The sequence below is a fragment of the Anomaloglossus baeobatrachus genome, chromosome 3 (genome assembly GCF_048569485.1).
Source record: "Anomaloglossus baeobatrachus isolate aAnoBae1 chromosome 3, aAnoBae1.hap1, whole genome shotgun sequence".
NCBI lineage: Eukaryota > Metazoa > Chordata > Amphibia > Anura > Aromobatidae > Anomaloglossus > Anomaloglossus baeobatrachus.
In genome coordinates this window covers 466,291,314-466,312,334 of record NC_134355.1, presented here as the reverse complement: position 1 = coordinate 466,312,334, position 21,021 = coordinate 466,291,314, and the positions used below count along the sequence as shown (strand labels likewise).

General features: G+C 47.0%; 1 protein-coding gene across 1 annotated transcript in view; it reads right to left on the bottom strand.

Moving 5' to 3' along the window:
- Positions 1-441: 441 nt before the first annotated feature.
- MCCC1 (methylcrotonyl-CoA carboxylase subunit 1) overlaps positions 442-21,021 on the bottom strand; it is a 125,240-nt gene continuing 104,660 nt past the window's right edge. Inside the window, exons 16-19 of the mRNA XM_075340568.1 lie at positions 19,666-19,803; positions 16,713-16,820; positions 3,564-3,635; positions 442-769 (exon numbers count right to left, since the gene is read on the bottom strand). Of these exons, the coding sequence (XP_075196683.1) occupies positions 653-769; positions 3,564-3,635; positions 16,713-16,820; positions 19,666-19,803 (435 nt within the window). The 3' untranslated portion in view covers positions 442-652. The remainder of the gene's footprint in view (positions 770-3,563; positions 3,636-16,712; positions 16,821-19,665; positions 19,804-21,021) is intronic.

Below are 21,021 nucleotides of genomic sequence, written 5' to 3'. Positions count from 1 at the left end.
ATCCAGTGCAGGATTCCGTCATGCTCTACTGAGCATGCCCAGCATGCTTGGCACGCCCACTGGGCTGTCCCAAACACAGACGGATCATGACTGATCCGTCAAAAAACGGACGCACAGTGGATGTAACGGACGCAACTGATCCGTTTTTTCACAGGATTCCTGACGGACCTGACGGATTGAAAACACAGGATGTGTGAACTTAGCCTAAGGCTAATAGAAGTCTATGGGGAAATACAGGATTCCTGCAAAATATTTTGCAGGATACCGTAATTCCCCAAGGCGACGGATTGTGACTGATGCAAAACACAGGATGTGTGAACTTAGCCTAAGGCACACACTATATGACTTTCTGCTGCTCAGTACTCAGTGTGATACCTAATGCAAGGCCCCGGATGTGGTGCAGGGCACCGTATTCTCTTCATACACTCCCACACACTAGGCTTAACACAGTATCATTTTATTCCAGGATTATTCCTTCAAAACCCTGAGCTGACATCTTGAAATCTGAAAATTACATAGTGTAACGAATCAGTAGCACTTTTATTCTTGGTCTTCAGTTTGTGAAACAGTTTATAATATATAAAGAGTAACAACCACATGGAACCATCATTAGAAATCTTGTCAAACACAAGAGAAGGATATTTCATGGAAATTATTCGGAATCTGCTTCCTCTTCAAATTCAACAAGTGGAGCGTGCCTGCTCGCCTGGACGCCTTCCTTGAAGTTAACCTTTTTGATGGTTCCAGCTTTGGGTGCCCTTATCGTGTGCTGTGAGAATAAATAAATACACATTTTTATAATAAAATGTATATTTCACAAAAGCGGAAATTAAACTCCATGGACACATTTACCCAGGATCACAATACTGCATGGCAAAAAAAACATTAATACACCATTATGTCTATATAGTCTTAGTTATTAAAGCGGACCAGTCACCAAGTCAGAAGTAGACAGTTTTTGCCCTTATTTTATCACCACTGACCCAGAGTTCTTTGTTTTCTTTTAATCCACCATACAGTCCCACAGATCTGGGTCTTTTTATGTTCAATGGATTTTATGGGGACGTGTCATTAGGCTGCTCTGCATAATTGCCCTGTGAGGAACGTCCCCCTTAATAAAGTCCATGAAATAAGTAGCAGAAACTCAGTAAGAGCCGCCTTCAACTGTTATCCTGATAAATACCAGTGTCAATTTCTTCACAGCGGCATTTAAACACATGGCGGGGGGGGATGCACTCTTCTGATCCCTCATCGGCGCGCACACACAACATGATCGCGGGACGCAGATGTGTTGCCATGACAGCCAGGGGTCTGTGTTGGTTATCACAGTACTCCTGTGAAAAACAGCCCGTGGCCTGCGTTTATAGGAGACAGTGATTTCTTATATGTATATAGAACAAGACTATTGCAGGTTCAAGTCTCCTAAGGGGACTATTAAATACAATAAACCGTAGAAAAAAAAAAGTGAAAATCATCCCACTTTTACCACACTAAAAATTTAAAAATTAAAAACATGGCATTGCTGTACTCTTAAAGTCTGATCTATCAAAATATAAAATAAAAGAATCCGATCGGCAAACAGTTAAAAAAAGAAAAAAAAAAATCAAAACACACCAGAATTACAGATTTTCGACCGCTGCAATAACAAAAAAAATGAAATAACAGGCGATCAAAACATTGATTATACCCCAATATAATATTAATAAAAAAAAGCATAAAAAGCCCTCACACACCTCCATATCCCAAAAATTGAAAACATTATGGCTCTCATAAAGTCACGACAAGCAAGATTTTGTTTTCCCAAAAATTCAGGGGAAGGTGAAGGGGGGGGGGTTCACCAATTAAAAAACAAAACACTATACATGTTTGGTATCAATGTAATTGTACTGACCTGGGAAATCATACAACCAAATCCGTTTTTTATTTACAGTGCTCATTTTACCATAAAAGTCCAAAAAACTGTTGCAGCATTTCACTTTTTTTGCCATTTTGCCACACTTGAAATTTTTTTTACCAGCTTACCATTAAAAAAAAAAAAATCTTTATTTTATATAGCGCTAACATATTCCACAGCGCTCCACATACATTAGGAACGCTGTCCCCATTGGGGATCACAATCTAAATTCCCTATCTGTATGTCTTTGGAGTGTGGGAGGAAACCGGAGCATTACAGCACATGATAAAATGGATGAGGTTATTCAAAAGTACAACTCATCCCACAAAAAACAAGCTCTCACACAGCTACAGTATATTGATGGGAAATAATAATAATGGCTCTTGGAATAAGGGGGAGGAAAAAAATAAAGGTGCAAAACAGAAAAATCACCCAGTCATTAAGGGGTTAAAAAGGGTTATCCAGGACTATTTTTTACTTGGGACCTAAAAACTAACAGGCAGGTAGTTTCCAACACAGAGGCAACTATCTGCCCGTTTTACTCACCTAAGAGTAGTCCCAGAGAACTACTACCGGTGATGCAGCTGCTCTACATCAACAGACAGCTCTTCCTCCTCCGAGCTGCTTTGTCGATGGAGCGTGACTGCCAGTGTCATACTGAGACAACCGGCTCCCCGAAGTTAGGGAGCTAGCTGTCAATCAGTATGATGGCAGTCACGCCACGTCAGCAGAGCTCTGTCAATTTTACATCAATGGAAGGCACTGAATTGCCGACTAGAGCAGTCTGTGACCACTATATGCAGGCAGAGATCTGCGCTGGGAAGAACAGGCAGATATAGTAACTAACTTCTTGTTAGTTCTTAGGCCCACAGCAAATATATTAAACAGTCTTAGGGGTACTTTGCACACTACGACATCGCAGGTGCGATGGCGGTGGGGTCATGTCGCAAGTGACGCACTTCCTGTGTCGCTCTCGACATCGTAGTGTATAAATCCTAGATGATACGATTAACGAGCGCAAAAGCGTCGTAATCGTATCATCGGTGTAGCGTCGGCGAATTCCATAACTACGCTGACGCGACGGTCCGATGTTGTTCCTCGTTCCTGCGGCAGCACACATCGCTGTGTGTGAAGTCACAGGAGCGAGGAACATCTACCTGCGTCCCGGCTGCAATGCGGAAGGAAGGAGGTGGGTGGGATGTTTACATCCCACTCATCTCCGCCCCTCCGCTCCTATTGGCTGCCTGCCGTGTGACGTCGCACGAACCGCCCCCTTAATAAGGAGGCGGTTCGCCGGCCAGAGCGACGTCGCACGGCAGGTGAGTGTATGTGAAGCAGCCGTAGCGATAATGTTTGCTACGGCAGCTATCACAATGATATCGCAGCTGCGATGGGGGCGGGGACTATCGCGCTCTGCATCGCAGCATCGGCTTGCGATGCCGTAGTGTGCAAAGTACCCCTTAGATAACTTCTTTAATTTCAGCAGCTTTTCAGAGATAAACACTTGAAAGATGAGACGGCCGAGATGAAGGTCTTAGCCAGCTTCTGTGCCCACTCATTGAGACTGACAGGTCTCTCTATACACACAGTAGAAAAAGGAGTCATGTGTAATTCATAGGGGCCTTAGCGCTAATACATTTTAGTTTCAGGGACTGATTCTATAATTTACCTCCATTTTCATGGCAATCATGACCATCAGAGGATCTCCAGCTTCTACTTTATCACCGGCTTGTACAAACACCTGAAAACAAATAGTATAAATGAACAAGGAGCTGCACATGCAGGACAGTTCTAGTCAATGCTGCGCTTTAGAGTCTGTTCACATTAGCATCAGTTAATAATGGGGCATTACGGGGCGTGGCCTAGCTCAGTATGTGAGTGGAAGCAGATCCTGTAGCTCCTGCCAAGCATCTAGAAAATCCCTAGGGAAGAAAAAGAGAATTTTGTTACTTACCGTAAATTCTTTCTTATAGTTCCGACATGGAAGACCCAGACCATGGGTGTATAGCTTCTGCCTCCGGAGGACACACAAAGTACTACACTCAAACGTGTAGCTCCTCCCTCCTAGCATATACACCCCCTGGTAGCCAGTCCTAGCCAGTTTAGTGCAAAAGCTGAAGGAGGACATCCACCCACAAGTAGAGACAGAGCAAAACCCGGAACAACCGGAACCTCTGTCTACAACAACAACAGCCGGTGAAAACACACGGAACAAGAAACCTGCCAACAGGCAATAGGGAGGGTGCTGGGTCTCCCATGTCGGAACTATAAGAAAAAGAATTTACGGTAAGTAACAAAATTCTCTTTTTCTTCATCGTTCCTTATGGGAGACCCAGACCATGGGACGTTTCAAAGCAGTCCATGGGTGGGAATAAACAGAAAAACTGAGAAGTAGGCGAAACCTAACTTCACAAATGGGCGACAGCCGCCTGAAGGATGCGTCTGCCCAAGCTCGCATCTGCCGAAGCATGAGCATGCACTTGGTAGTGCTTCAAAAAGGTATGCAGACTAATCCAAGTGGCAGTCTGACAGACCTCCTGAGCCGTAGTCTGGGCCTGAAAGCCTAAGAGGCACCGACAGCTCTGGTCAAGTGTGCCTTGATCCCCGGCGGGGGAGGCACTTGAGTACACTGGTAGGTATCGGAAATGGCCGACCTAATCCAACGAGCCAGGGTCGGCTTAGATGCCGAGAGGCCCTTACGCTGACCAGTGGTCAGCACAAAAGAGAGGTGCACAGCCTAAGAACAGCGGTGCGAGACACATAGATCCGGAGCGCCCGCACCAGATCCAGAGTATGCAACGCCTTTTCAAAGCGATGAACAGGAGCCGGACAAAAGGAAGGCAGGGAAAATGCCCCGGTTAAGGTGGAAGCAGCAACCACATTAGGGAGAAAGTCCGGAGTCGGACGGAGAACCACCTTGTCTTGATGAAAAACCAAAAAAGGGGGTGACTCCGAAGAGAGTGCAGCCAAAACAGAGACTCTCTTGAGGGAAATTATGGCCACTAGAAAGACCACTTTCTGTGAAAGACGAAACAAAGAAACCTCCCCAAGAGGCTCAAAGGGGGGTTTCCGGAAGCCGTGAGGACCGGATTAAGGTCCCAGGGCTCCAAAGGCCGCCGGTAAGGCGGAATGATGTGAGATGCGCCCTGCATGAAGGAGCGCACCTGAGCCAGCCGGGCGATACGCCGCTGGCACAACACTGACAGAGCCGAGACCTGTCCCTTAAGGGAATTGAGGGATAGTCCTAGCTGCAGACCGGACTGTAGAAGGGACAGGAGGGTCGGCAAGGCCAAAAGGCCAAAGGATACTTCCGAGCTCGAGTCATAGTGGAGATGACTTCAGGAGGGATACCAGAAGTCGTCAAGATCCAGGACTCAAAAGCCACGCCGTCAATCTGAGAGCCGCAGGATTCTGGCGGAAAGACGGACCTCGTGAGAGAAGGTCTGGACAGTCCGGGAGATGCCATGGCACCTCTACGGACAGATGGAGCAGGTCAGGGTACCAAGCTTGCCTGGGTCAGTCTGGAGTAATGAGAATGACCCGACGGCCCTCCTTTCTGATCTTGCGCAGGACTCTGGGCAAGAGCTAGAGGGTGAAACACGCAAGACAGACGAAGCTGGGACCAAACTTGAACCAGTGCGTCTGCCGCAAAAACCTGAGGATCGTGGAGCCACGGTTTGACGGCTGAGATAATCTGCCTCACAGTTTTCCACGTCTGGGATGTGGGCTGCGGATATGGTGGACTAGGAGTCCTCCGTCCACTGAAGAATGCGTTGAACCTCCAACACTGCCAGGCGGCTGAGTGTCCCGCCCTGGAGGTTGATGTAGGCAAACGCTGTCGCGTTGTCTGACTGGACTCGAATGTGCCTGGCCGCCAACAGATGGTGAAAGGCTTAGAGAGCTAGAAACACAGCTCTGATTTCCAGCATATTGATCCAGAGGGCTGATTCGGACAGAGTCCAAGTGCCCTGCGCTCCATGGTGGAGATATACTGCTCCCCAGCCGGATAGACTAGCATCCTGGTGAGGATCACCCGGGACGGGGCCAGGAAGGAGCGTCCCTGAGACAGAGGGGCCGAAGCCACCACTGAAACGAGCCCCTGGTCTGTGGCGAAGCCACCACCCCGTGGAAGGAGGAAGTCCGCTTGTTCCAACAGCGGAAAATATCCAGCCGCAGAGGACGCAGATGGAACTGGGCAAGGGAATCGCTTCCATTGACGCCACCATCTGATCCAGCACCTGTATTAGGTGCCTGATGGAACGACGTCGACCGCCAGCGGAGGGACTGCTGTTTGACTAAGGGCAGCTTCACAAGTGCCGACAGAGTCTCGAATTGCGTCCCTGGGTATGTGAACTTCTGGGTCGAAGTCAGAGTAGACTTGGACAGAATGACAAGCCACCCGAATTGGTTAGAGTGGCGAGAGTGAGCGAGGCACTCCGCTAACAGTCTGCACTGGATGAAGCCCAGACTAGAAGGCCGTCCAGGGCAAAAGGATCACTGCCAACCCCTAGAGGTGCAGGACCGCAATCACAGCTGCCCCGACCTTGAGAATACTCGAGGGGCCGTGGCTAACCCCAAGGGAAGAGCCACGAATTGGACCACTCCGATTGCAAAACGTAGCCAACGCTGGTGTGAAACTGCGATTGGCACATGCAGATAGGCATCTCTGATGTCGATGGATGCTAGGGAATCTCCTTGGGTCATTGATTGATCGCAGAGACTCCATGCGAAAATGCCGCACCTGAACATGCTTGAGAAGCTTGAGATCCAGGTCAGAAGGCACCGCCCTCTTCGGGGACTAGGAATAGATTTAAGCAGAAATCTCAGAACCGTTCCCAGTCGGGAACCGGTACAATTACTCCATTGGCCTGCAAGAATGCCACGGCCTGTGAGAAGGCGGCGGCCTTGGAGCAGGGGGGAGTTGACAGAAAAAATCTGTTTGGCGGGCTGGATAGAATTCTATCCTGTAGCCGTGGGAGATAGTATCCCGCATCCACTGATCGGAGACGTGTTAAAACCATACGTCGCCAAAGTGGGAGAGCCTGCCACCGACCAAGGACGTTGCTGGCGTGGCCAGATAGCCAGGAGGAGGCTGACTTAGTGGCAGCATCTCCTGCGGTCTTCTGAGGACGCGGCTTCGTGCGCCATTTGGGTTTACGATCCTTGGCTGAGCTAGTGGACGAGGCCGAGGGCTTAGAGAACGATCAGATGGAGGATCGAAAAGAACGAAACCTCGACTGATTCCTGCCCTGGACAGGTTTCCTGGTTTAGGTTTGTGGCATGGAAGAACTCTTCCCGCCAAGAGCTTCCTTAATAATTTCATCCAGTTGTTCCCGAATAGTCTGGTCCCAACAAAAGGGAGCCCAGCAAGGAACTTCTTTAGAAGCATCTGCCTTCCACTTCCGAAGCCACAGGAGCCTGCGGATAGCGAGGAAATTAGCCGAGGCCACCGCAGTGCGGTGAGAGTCTCCAGCATGGCAGACATGGCATAGGATGAAAAGACTGAAGTCTGGAAGTTAAGGCAACCATTTCGGGCATAGAGTCCCTGTGAGGGAATGCATCTCCTCTAGAGAAGCAGAGATGGCTTTGAAAGCCCGCACTGCTGCAAAAGCTGAGGAGAATGAGGCCCCTGCCGCCTCCATACAGATTTGGCCAGAAGGACAACCTGGCGGACAGCAAAACCTTAAGTGAGGAGCCATCAGCCACTGATACAACGGTCCGGGCTGAGAGTCTAAACACCGGAGGGACCACCTTTGGTGAATGAGCCCACTCCTTGACCACCACTGGTGGAAAGGGAAAACTGTCATCAGAACCACGCTTTGGGAAGCGTTTGTCAGAGCAGACCCTGGGCTTGGTCACAGTGGCCTGAAAACTGGAGTGGTTAAGGAACACACTCCTTGTTCTCTTTAAGGTATACTGATGCCTTTCTGCCAGAGGGGGATGCTCCTCTGATACTGGCGGATTGAGGTCCAGTACAGAATTAATGTACAGTGGGATCCTTAGAGAGGTGCCGTCAGCCACTGATACAACTATCCGGGCTGAAAGTCTAGACACCGGAGGGACCACCCTTGGTGAATGAGCTCACTCCTTGACCACCTCTGGTGGAAGGGGGAACAGTCATCAGAACCACGCTTTGGGAGCGTCTGTCAGGACAGGCTCTGGGCTTGGTCACAGTGGGCTGAAAACTGGAGTGGTTAAGGAACACACTCCTTGTTCTCTTTAAGGTATACTGATGCCTTTCTGCCAGAGGGGGATGCTCCCCTGATACAGGCGGATTGAGGTCCAGTACAAATATAATGGACGCAATAAAATCATTAGCATCTGCATCACCTTCGGACAGATCAATGGTACATGAAGTAGCGTCCGAGGCCCTAGTAAAGACATCCTCCTCGTCCAGTGAGTCAGCTCGTGAATCAGAGCTGCGGGACGGGGAAGGACAGGGGACCCTGCGTCTCCATTTTAGGAGGACGGGGTCTGAGACCAGATGAAGAGTCCTCTGTGAGCTTTGCTGAGCGAGCCGTAGCAGCAGAAGCGCCCTGAGAAGGGGGCTAATGCATGCTCAGCACCACCGGAGCCGGAGCAGCTGGAGGGACCACTGATGAGCCTCCAGGCTGAGGGACCACTGTGTTTATGTGCTCGGTACAGGCAGTACGAGTCTACATGCAGTGCATATTAAGAACAGCCTTGCAGCCTTGCTCTGATGTGAGACATGCTGCAGAAGTGGGGGCTCTGTCCAGAATGACCCCCAGCAGAGTATATAAACAGAGAATATAAGCAGCTGCACAACCGGAGGTTGTGGCTTGCCAGACCGTTTAACCTACATTTCTGTGCCCTCCAGTCCCCCAGCCCAGGCCCCCATTTGTCACAATGTGGTATCTCTGTGCCTATGCAGACATTGAGAACGCTGAGAAAATGGCGACCGGAGCGAGGAGAGGGGGCGGGGCCTACTCTGAGAGCGGGCAAATGAGGTATACAGGGGAGGGAATCTTTCCTCAGTGAGGAGTGTCCGTTCCCTGTGCTGAACAGCCGCTGGGCGGAGCCGCACTGTCCCTCTGCAAGACTGACATGCAGGGGCAGTGAAACCGAAACTAGGCCTCAGGCGAAGCCGGGGCCTAGATTTAAACATGCGGCCAGCGTGCAGGCACCATCGGCGCGGTTCTCCAGTGAAAACTGGAGAACCGGCCGGAAATGTTAACACAATCATATAACACACTCTCCCCAATATATAAAGTACAAGGGACCCCTGGAAAGACCACTTTCTGTGGTAAAAAACGTCTCAGTACTTAGCTTGTGAGACGCAGGTGCCAGGTCCCTGGGAGGTGAGCGCTCCGTCCGGCAGGATCCTGAAAGGGCTGCGGATGGAGACCGGTCTCCTGCAAAGCAGTGAGAACCGTGATGGCTCCCACTTCAAGCCAGAGCCCCAGGGGATGGTGAAGGAGCGCGGCATGTGAAGGCTCCAGCCTTGTAAAATCAACCTTAACAGCACCGCCGACACAGTGGGGTGAGAAGGGACATGCCGGGAGTCCAGACTGGACCCGCTTTTCTTCTAAATCTTTGAAATCAAAAAAATCAAAAATCAGAGAATGCATGTGTGTGTGACCTCCTGAACACAAAGCATTGAAACTGGCTAGGACTGGCTACCAGGGGGTGTATATGCTAGGAGGGAGGAGCTACACGTTTGAGTGTAGTACTTTGTGTGTCCTCCGGAGGCAGAAGCTATACACCCATGGTCTGGGTCTCCCATAAGGAACGATGAAGAAACCCAAAAAACACTCTCAGAAGTCACAGGCTGCAGCTGGATGACCCTCTGTCCCCCCTGACCTGATTGCGTTGCTTACTGGCACAGATATGACAAGGAGGGGGCCGAAAAAGCAGGTGGGAGAAGTGGAGGAGCAGAATCAAGATGGTGCCGTGGGCAGCATGGAGCAGATAAAAGATAATGGTGCAGACGCTGAGGAGACCAGAAGACAGGCTGCAACACGGCTGGAGCGTTTGGCCAGGCAGGATAGCGGTGCCCATCACAGAGAGACAGTGAGAGATGAGCTGCAGATGAATAAGAGACTTGCAGATAGCATGGTGTTGAGTGCAGGAGGAGGGAGGGGTGAGAGCAACGAGGGAGCTCAGGCCTGCAAGGCAGAGACAAATCCCAGATCTCAGGCAGCACAGCTAGGAGAGCTGGCAGGCACACAGAATATCCCTGAAGAGTCCACACTGAGAGACATCCTCACAGCAGTAATGCTATGCAGAGCATCTATTACTGAGGTGACCCAGCAGCTGGGGAGCCTGAGAGAAGACATGGCATCCATGCGGCACAAGCTTCATGAAGTGAAAGAGAGAACAGGAGAAGTTGAGCAGAGAGTCAGTATCATGGAGGACCGCATGGCAGGACCTGACAGAGAAGGGCAGCGTGCAGCACAGCAAATAGCAGCACTCCTAGCAAAAACGGATGACCTTGAAAATAGATCAAGGCGTAACAACCTGAGAATAATTGGCATTCCAGAGAAAGTGGAAGGTACATCCCCAACTGAATTTTTTGAGGAATGGCTGAAAAAGTAAAATTGGATCTGAGCATCTCACCCCTCTATATGCGGTGGAAAGAGCCCATAGGGTTCCCACCCGCCCCCTGCCTCCTGGACACCCACCACGACCTGTCCTGGCCAAAATACTGCACTACAGAGACAGGGATAATATCCTGAAGTATGCCAGAGGACACCCGGACCTGATCATTAATGGCTCCAAGATATCCATTTTTTCCACATTACTCCATAGAAGTGCAAAAGCAAAGAGCCAAGTTCATTGACATCAAGAGAAGGCTGAGACAACTGAACCTGGTATACTCCATGATGTACCCGGCGAAACTCAGAGTGGTAGCTGGAGGAATAGTGCACTTTTTCCTGGATACTAAGGAAGCGCTAAGATGGCTGGATAAGCAATGAACAACGCTTGCGGCGGGAGGGTCGTGAAGGGGAAGCTGGAGACTGACTTTTGGGGACACCCTACCTCTCATCGCATGCAGTGGTGTAGAGGAAAAATACTGTGCTATGGATGCCGGGGAGGAGTTCCGGTTTGAAAATTTTAAAAAACATTTTTTTTTTGTTTACCTCGGCAATCTAAATTTAAATCTACATTTAATGGACTCTAGAGGAAAGGGGTCTGCAAACGCCACTGAGGATGGGAGGAAATGGAATCCTGGCTATGGAAAGGGACTTTCCAACTCATACTGGACTTGCAATGCATAAATACTGAATTCATTTTTATATTCCCCCCCTCTTTTTTTGTTTTTCTTTTTCTCCCCTCTCGCTCCTCTTATTCCACCCTCTGTCTTCTTCTTATACTACTTTTCTCTTTCTCTTCTTTGTTTTACCCACTTCCCCTCCCCCTTTCTTTCTCCCTTTTTTTTTCCCTTCTTTCCCCTAACTTGCTTTCGTTCCTCCCCCTTAATATTAAAAAAAGGGGCATTGTGAGAATATGGCAGGACTGCAATACTGATCAGATGGACAGCAGGATACCGTGCACGACAAACAGGCGGGGTCCGCCCCTCCTTCTGGAGGTCCTGGTTCTGGTGTTATTGATGGTTGATCGGGCCCTGTCCGTCGTAAAAGAGGAAACACGACAAAAGATGGACGCGGTATCTGACTTGCCAAGGCAAACATATGCCCTCCGTCCCTGATACAAAGGGGACTGGTGGCAACAATGTGTTACTATGTTTATTGTTGTGGGGGGTGTTTATATTGGGGGGGTAGGGGGAGGGTGGGCCGGTCGACAGTCTCATTTGGCCTATTAAGGAGCTCTGGGAAAACGAGAATTTGTCAATTAATCATATGGCGGGACGCATTAAGCTAATTAGCTGGAATGTTAGGGGCTTAGCCTCTAGCATCAAAAGGCAAGCAGTATTTCAATTTTTACGCACAGAAAAACCTAACCTAATTTGCTTGCAGGAAACACACATGACACCGGAGAAGCTGCGTCTACTGGATAGAAGGTGGCTCAGGGTGGGGTATCATTCTACATATTCTGCATACTCCAGAGGGGCCAGTATACTAGTACGCTCAGGCGCACGGTTTGAATTTCTAAAGGTCATCGTGGATAAAGATGGGCGGTATGTATGTCTTTCCTGTAGGCTGGGGACGAGCCGTAGTAATTATATCCCTATACATGCCTCCGCCATATTGCAGCAAACTACTTCACAGTCTGATAAATTTATTGGCAGACTTTCTGGGGGTTCCCTTTGTGATAATGGGAGATTTTAATAATATTCCGAATTCACATTGGGACAAAGGGAGACATGAGGTACGAAAAATGGGGGGTAACTGTACACCATTCGGTAATTTACTTAAAGAAACGGCGCTGATTGACCTGTGGAAGAATCGGCATCCAGAAGTGTATCAATACTCCTGTTTTTCGGCTACGTTCTCATCCCTGTCGCGCATTGATCTGGCCTTGGGCAATGAAACAATGCAAGGTTTGGTAGTGGGTACTAAATACTTCCCCAGGACGGTATCAGATCATTCGCCCCTGTGTGTAGAAATAGACCTGGGGGAACAACAAAACCAAAATAGACCCTTATGGAAATTAAATCCCTTTTGGTTACAATTAGTGGAAGAAGGGGGGGGTATTAGTGATAGTTTAAGGGAACACCTAAAGGCCCCGTCACACTAAGCAACATCGCTAGCAACATCGCTGGTAACGAACAACTTTTGTGACGTTGCTAGCGATGTTGCTGTGTGTGACATCCAGCAACAACCTGGCCCCTGCTGTGAGGTCGTTGGTTGTTGCTGAATGTCCTGGGCCATTTTTTAGTTGTTGCTGTCCTGCTGTGAAGCACAGATCGCTGTGTGTGACAGCGAGACAGCAACAACTAATGTGCAGTGAGCAGGGAGCCAGCTTCTGCTGAGGCTGGTAACCAATGTAAACATCGGGTAACCAAGAAGCCCTGTCCTTGGTTACCCGATATTTACCTTTGATACCAGCCTCCTCCGCTCTCACTGTCAGTGCCGGCTCCTGCTCTGTGCACATGTAGCTGCAGCACACATCAGGTAATTAACCCGATGTGTGCTGTAACTAGGAGAGCAAGGAGCCAGCGCTAAGCATTGTGCGCTGCTCCCTGCTCTGTGCACATTTAGCTGCAGCACACATCGGGTAATTAACCTGATGTGTGCTGTAACTAGGAGACTGGGGGCTGGTCACTGGTTGCTGGTGAGCTCACCAGCAACTCGTGTAGCCACGCTCCAGCGATCCCTGCCAGGTCAGGTTGCTGGTGGGATCGCTGGAGCGTCGCAGTGTGACAGCTCACCAGCAACCTCCTAGCAACTTACCAGCGATCCCTATCGTTGTTGGGATCGCTGGTAAGTTGCTTAGTGTGACTGGACCTTTAGGTTCAATGAAGGATCAGCATCTATTGGAATGATTTGGGAGGCAATGAAGGCGTACTTGAGGGGATTGTATATAAGGGGTATATTTAAGGTAAAGTCGGAGGCAAGAAGGCAGAATCAGCTTGCGTTTCAGGAATTGGGGGAGGCGGAAGATGCTTTAATATCATACCCCACGCCGGCGGCAAAAGCTAGGATGAAGGCAGCTCAAAAGATGGTTAATAGATTGACCATACAGGCAGCGGAGAGAAAGAAAATGTTCCAAACCATGCAGTCCTTTGAGAATGGAGAACGGGCGGGTCACCTAGATAGCTGCGGCACAGAGGGAATCGACATATATTGCACGGTTAGTCAGTAGATGGGGCAGTTGTCATGGACACCTCAGGGATCCTAAAAGTACTAGAAACATTCTACTCTGATCAATACTCAGTCAAGGTGCACCCAGAGGCGGGGGAGGTGGATGAATTTCTAGGCAGAGCTCAGGTGCCAGTCCTCTCAAGGGAATCTAGAGAGTTACTAGATGAGCCATTTGACTTAGAGGAGTTAGAGCTAGCTCTGAGTGATATGGCGAATGATAAGGTGCCGGGGGTAGATGGGTTTCCGGCTGAAGTATATAAGCAACATAGGGAGGTTTTACTGCCGGTGCTGCTTAATGTATATAATTCATGTCTGGAAAGAGGAGAGCTTATGCCGTCTATGCAGGAGGCAATAATTGTGGTACTCCCTAAAGAAGGCAAAGACCCGGGTTTGCCAGCCTCTTACAGACCGATTTCACTATTGACGATAGATGTAAAGCTCCTGGCTAAGATGCTTGCAAATAGGCTCACCAAAGTCATTACATCCCTAATACACCCAGATCAAGCAGGGTTTATGCCCAACAAATTCACGGCAACTAACCTTAGGAGACTGTACCTGAATATGCAGATACCGGCGGAAAATAAGGGGAGGCGGGTTATTCTCTCCCTAGACGCGGCCAAAGCTTTTGACAGCGTAGAGTGGGGGTACCTATGGGCTACGATGCGATCAATGGGGTTTGGGGAAGTGTATATTAGGTGGGTGCAGCTGTTGTACTCTGCTCCTACGGCAAGAATTAGGGCAAATGGCAGCATGTCAGATAGATTTTCTCTCTATAGGGGCACAAGGCATGGGTGCCCACTGTCCCCCCTGTTTGGTATCGCTATCGAACCACTGGCGGCGGTGATGCTGCGGGATTCTGGTGTAGTGGGTTACCGATATGGGAGTGTGGAGGAGAAAGTGGCCTTATATGCGGACGATTTATTATTGTTTCTGGCAGATGCAGGGAGTTCCTTGGAGGCGATAATGAGGGTCATATCTAACTTTGGAAGGATATCAGGGCTCACGATAAATTGGGACAAATCGATTTTGATGCCACTAGATGAAACGCCTTGCAATGTAGTGGTGACTTGTGCTCCGGTTCAGGTGGTGTCAGAGTTTAAATATCTGGGAATTATGATATCCAATAAACTGACTGACTATGAACGTCTTAATCTCACCCCCCTTTTACTTAAGTTCAAACAAAAGATTCTGGCCTGGTCCAAACTGTACCTTTCGGTGGTGGGGAGAGTCAACTTAGCTAAAATGATACTAATGCCCCAACTGCTCTATGTCCTCCATCATGCCCAGGTATGGCTACCACAAAATAGGTTTTATAAAATAAATTCTATTTTCCGAGGCTTAATCTGGGGAAGGAAGCGCTCACGGATGAGGTTAGAATATTTACAGAGACCAAAAGACGAAGGGGGACTGGCTTTACCTAATCCTTGGTGCTATTACTTAGCTGCCCAGAGCCAACACATGGTGGGGTGTGGTGTGACAGGTTTGGAGACCTCGGCGGGGAAAATATTACAGTATATGATCGGAAAAGGTCCTCTGCTGGCAAGTCTGGAGGCGGGAAAGTTTCGTCCACACTCTGCATTATATCCTACTATACAGTTGATAGATAAAGTATGGGGTAAGAGCAAACAGATGAGACAGGTAACCGGGTTCACTAGATATACCCCCATGTGGGACAACCCCAACATTCCGGAATTTTTATCCCTTAAAGAATTTGGGCAATGGAGGAGTATTGGTATCTGGTACCCCTCCCAAGTGATGGATGGAAACATATTTAAGACTTTTGAAGTACTGCTAAAAGACTTCCCACTGGGACATAGTATGTTTTATAAATACCTGCAGCTACGTCACGCATTTGAATCGCAGAACAGAATAACACCAATTGTTATACAATCAGATTGTGTAATTAATATATTAGGGACGCAGAGAGGGACGGTAGGATGTATATCGATGGTCTACGGGGGACTTCTGTCCATGTCGGTTGGAAGGCAACAAATTGGGGCATATGCAAGGTGGGTGGAAGATTTGGGAGAGATTGGGGAGGAGAAATGGGAGTCTATTTTGCAATATGAAATCAAAATATCTCTGAGCGAGGCAAAACGGCTATCGCAATTATATGTTATATACAGAGTATATAGAACCCCCGTGTGGATGAAGAAAGTGGGAGTGAGAACAGATTCCAAGTGTCCAAAATGTACTGTGGAAGAAGCAGGGATCATGCACATGTTGTGGGAATGCCCGTGTTTACAAGGGTTCTGGATCACAGTGTTAAATTTAATTCAATCAGTGATGCAAGTGGACCTACCCAGAAACTCGCTGGTGTGTGTGCTGGGCTATGTGGATGAAGTGGGGGAGGATGAACAAGAGAAACTGGCAGTGGCACGATTGTTGTATGCAGCAAGGAAACCAATTGCCTTGTATTGGATATCTGAAAAAGCACCGACACGTAAGGAATTTGTTGAAAAAGTGAATTATATTATTTACATGGAGAAAAATGTTTATGTTAAAAGGGGAAGGAGAACTCAATATGAGAAGATCTGGAGCAAGTGGCTGGACTTTCCAGGATTAGCGTAATTTGATCTACTGAAAGATAGGATATTTAGACTATAGGTAGGAAAGGAAAGATCGCAGTGGCTGAGAAATAAGGAGGGCAGGTCATTATGTGAATTAAGAGGGATGTAGGGAGTGGAGGGGTGAGACTGTTGACCGGAAGAGGGTGGGGGGAGGGGTAGGGGAGGGGGTATGTGTGAGGACTACCCTCACAATTTGATGTTATGTTTATGAAAGTTTTAAAATGCAATAAAAATGTATTTGATTTAAAAAAAAATAATGGGGCATTACCGCAACTGTTTTCAATTGGATATCACTGAATTTTAGGAGGATCAGATTGCCAACAGGGAAGGTTTTTGTATATTTGACAAGAAAAACAATGACGAGGGCCATGAAAGCCAAAGAAATGTACGAAGACTGTGTGAACAGAGCCCTATCATAATTAACATGATGACTACGTGTCACTATAGCCAGAGCCATTGCAATTTTCACATTTCACACAATGAGAGTGATCATTGTTCAGTACTTTATGGAAGGGACATTACCTTCTCTATTGTTCCAGTCATTGGCGCTACAGCCGCACCTTGGCTCCCTGATGTGCTCACTTCTGATAGATATTTTGGGGCAGGTATACCCAGCTGCACACTACAGTCCTGAAGGAGAAGAGAAAAAGTGTTGTGTACATGTTAAGTTTCTGAAACTTGACTTGGCGCATTGCGCTGACTTGCACACAAAGCTTAACCCATTCTCTTATAACAACTATGTAAGAAACGTACTCAAAGAAATCTAAGAATTTTTCTATTCTTATTTCATCATATATACAGAAACAATAAGTCTTGCAAAGTGGTATTACCATTTCATTAATAGATTTTAATTAGTGATGAGCAAGTGCTACTATGCTCGGGTTCTTGGTACTTGTAATGAGCAGTTGGATGTTGGGATGGGCATGACTCGTTTACCGATTATAATGGCAGTCAATGGGAAACAACATTTTTCAGAAAGATTTCCCAGAAAAATGCTCAAGTCCTCCATTGACTTCCATTATACTCGAGTGGCTCCCATCCCAGCATCCAACTGTTCTTAATGAGTACAGAGCATGGCAGCGCTCTATAATCACTCATTTTAATCAATTCAAGCACCATATTCCATGGGGGAGAGAGTGAAATCAATGAATTGTCAATTCCTGACATATATACCCTGTTTTCCCGAAAAGAAGGCCTACTCTGAAAATAAGCCCTACTGGGATTTTTTGGAGCATGCTTAAAATATAAGCCCTACTCCAAATATACGCCCTAGTAGCAGTTCCATAAAGACGTGTCCAAGCAGTTAAAAAAGTTAAGGAATACAGCAGGACTCTTCAAAAGAAGGCAGACATTCTGAAAAGAAATCAGGCACCGCCTCCTCCAAAAAAAAAGAAGAAGAAAAAAATCGCACTCACCAGATCTCAAACAATTACAGTTGGCAAGTGCTGATGGTGTATGGGCTCTCACACAGATCTGTGTCGCTGTCAGGTCCCTAACCGTTCCAGCTGCACTGCAGCTCTCACAAACCAAAAGATCAGGTACCAGTATTTCTCCATGCAAGTGATACTGCTTCCAGTCACCAGGGAGAGACAACCGCTGTAGAACAGATAGGGACCTGACATAGACGCAGATATGTATGTGAGAGTCCATTCACTTGCTTACTCCAATTGAGGTCTGGTAAGCGTGATTCTTTTAGGAGGTCTCTGCTTTCTTTCAGGGATAAACTTAGTACATAAAGAATAATACATTTAAGCAAAAAATGTAAACTATTGTAAATACGGTATGCTCCCACCACTATAGGACTGGTTCTGCCCTGTGAGAATAGCAGATCAGATCGCTGCCTTTTGGCATGAGATTGTTGCACTCCTATCCTCTCTGGCCTCCTTCCCTATACCTCTCAATCCACTACTCTGTTTATTTGGAGTCTTGGATGAGGGAACTTGGTCTCATCACCACAAAACCTTTTCTGCAGGAGTCCCTCTTTATGGCCAGGAAGCTTATTGCACTGCGGTGGATGGGTAGCTGCCCCCAACCATACGTGTGTGGATTGAACTAGTCAACACAATGCTTCCCTATGAGCGAACGGTGTATCAGAATAGAGGTTGCCCTGAAAAATATAACAAAGTTTGGGAAATGTGGAACTCTTCTCCCTTGACATTATCAACGTCAAGGTGATTGCTTTATGGGCTATTTACTCTCGAATGTATTATGTTAAGTATATTAAGAACTGGTACTTTACTGAGTTAATTTCTTGCAGGTTGGTGCCTAAAGTAGAAACGGTCACAGCGATACGCGTTAGGTTTGTTTCTCTTGTTCTTGGAATTTTGTTTAGGTGTCTTGACACCCCAGGTATTTGGATTATGCACTTTATTAGCATTGAACTCTGCTGCAACTCTGTAAATGTATATTATATTCGCCTTTACTGTACTTGGTGTATTTCTGTTATTCAATAAACGAATTTAAAAAAAAAAAAAAGCATAGCATATTAGGTAACAAAATGTGTATCTGAACTAGTAATAGGATTAACACAAAATGTTGATGTTCCAGAATGTGATGACATGATTATATTTGAATAAATATTGATTTTTTTTGTTCAAGAATAAATGTGGATTGTTGCTCATGGGAAAATATGAACATCCACTGAAAAGAAACCCTAGCAAATCTTTCGGAGCAAAAAATATAAGACCCTGTCTTATTCTCGGGAAACTTTTTTTTTTTTTTGCAGATGACAAAGTTTTGTTTTTTTTCTGTTGAGAACAAACTGTCTCTCTAGCAGGATGAAACAAAGAGTCATGGTAATTAGCAACAGTCGTCAATTGATAATGTAGTAATAGAGGAAAAAAAAAGTAAATTAAAAGTCCTTTTTACTTGTAGGACCTTGTTGGGGATTATTGCCCTTGGACCCCCACTGATTGCTCAAGCAGAAGTGTTGAGCTCCTCCATAAACAAGCACACAGTGATATATTGACCCATGGACCTTCTACCGGAGCCCATACATCATTGTTCGTCAGATCATGCAGGAGCTGAGGACTTCTGCAGTATTCCATTACTGGACAGCCTCTTACTTATGGCTCCACTGTGCAGTATAAAATAAAATTATTGAGTATTTACTTCCCAGACTGGCACCATTCTTCCATTCAACACATTGTGTATGTCAGTGGTCATGTGACCGCTGCAGCCAATCTGCCTTTACAATTCCATCAGAGTGCCAGTCCGCTCTGACAGGATAGTGAAGGCTGTAGCTGACTGGGTGTAACAGTCACATGACATCCAGTGGACACAGCCCTGAGAAACAGAACCGGACTAACAGGCAAGTATACAGAATTTGTATTTTATAATGCAAAGTGAAGTTATTAAGAAGTGGTTGTCCAGTAGTGGAAGACACTTAAGGACTTCATCTAAAAAAAAAAAATAAACAAACTTGTCAGTTTAGATACACTCCAAATATTTTACTAGACTACAAAACAGCTATTACCATGGAGAAAAGATGTATATTGTGATCAATGATAATGAGTTTGGATTTGCTAAATATCCCATCAACTGAGCACTTCAGATAAGTCACATCAGCCTCATTCACAAGTTCTCCAGACACCTTGAAGACTCGGTCATGAATCTGTAATGCAAACACAAGAATATCTTGCATTAATATCAGTATGAAGGCTATACTGCATAATATTGTATCTTAAATGGTCACTGTCTTTTCATCAAAATTTGCAAAGGGATCAACAATACAAGTGAATAAAAAAAACACCAAACACTTTCTAATATAGCTTATTAGAGAAGTCAGCTTCTTTCTCCACTTATGAGCCACTTCCTTCATTTTCCCTGCTTCCTGAACTTATCAGTCACCATGAAAAAGTGCTCAAATCTGTCTTGATCAAAACATATAGGATTGCCACTCGCTTAGGGGTACTTTGCACACTGCGACATCACTAGCCGATGATAGCAATGCCGAGCGCGATAGTATCCGCCCCCGTCGCACATGCGATATCTTGTGTTAGCTGCCGTAGCGAACATTATCGCTACGGCAGCTTCACACGCACTTACCTGCCCTGCGCCGTCGCTCTGGCCGGCGACCCGCCTCCTTCCTAAGGGGGCGGGTCGTGCGCCGTCACAGCGACGTCACACGGCAGGCGGCCAATAGAAGCGGAGGTGCGGAGATGAGCGGGACGTAAACATCCCGCCCACCTCCATCCTTCCGCATTGGCGGTGGAGGCAGGTAAGGAGATGTTCCTCGCTCCTGCGGCTTCACACACAGCGATGTGTGCTGCCGCAGGAACGAGGAACAACATCGTATCTCCTACTGGTGCGACATGATGGAAATGTCCGAGGCTACACAGATCACCGATTTACGACGCTTTTGCAATAGTTTATCGGCGCATCTAGGCTTTACATGTTGCGACGTAGTTACTGGCGCCGGATGTGCGTCACTTTCGATTTGATCCCGACGATATCGCAGTAGCGATGTCGCAATGTGCAAAGTACCCCTACGGGTAAGTTAAAACTGCATTTTTTTTTACCATTTTAGGCAGTGTCTGCTAAAACGAAAACCAAAAAACACATTGGAAGAAGAGGAGTGTATGCTAAAAATCAAAAGAATGGTACTATTTGTATGAGACTTCAAGCATTTCAAAGACAAAAAGCATTTAGAATAAGTAACATGTACATTCTTTAACCCGTTTTCCGTTCGGAAGATGCTCAATACATTAGAAGTCAGAGAGATGGCTAAAAAGACACCCAGGCATTATTTTAAGCATTTTGTCAGTGTTTTTACTATAGAAAAAAACAAACAAACACAGAAAGTGTTTTCTTCACTACTTATATTGAAGTC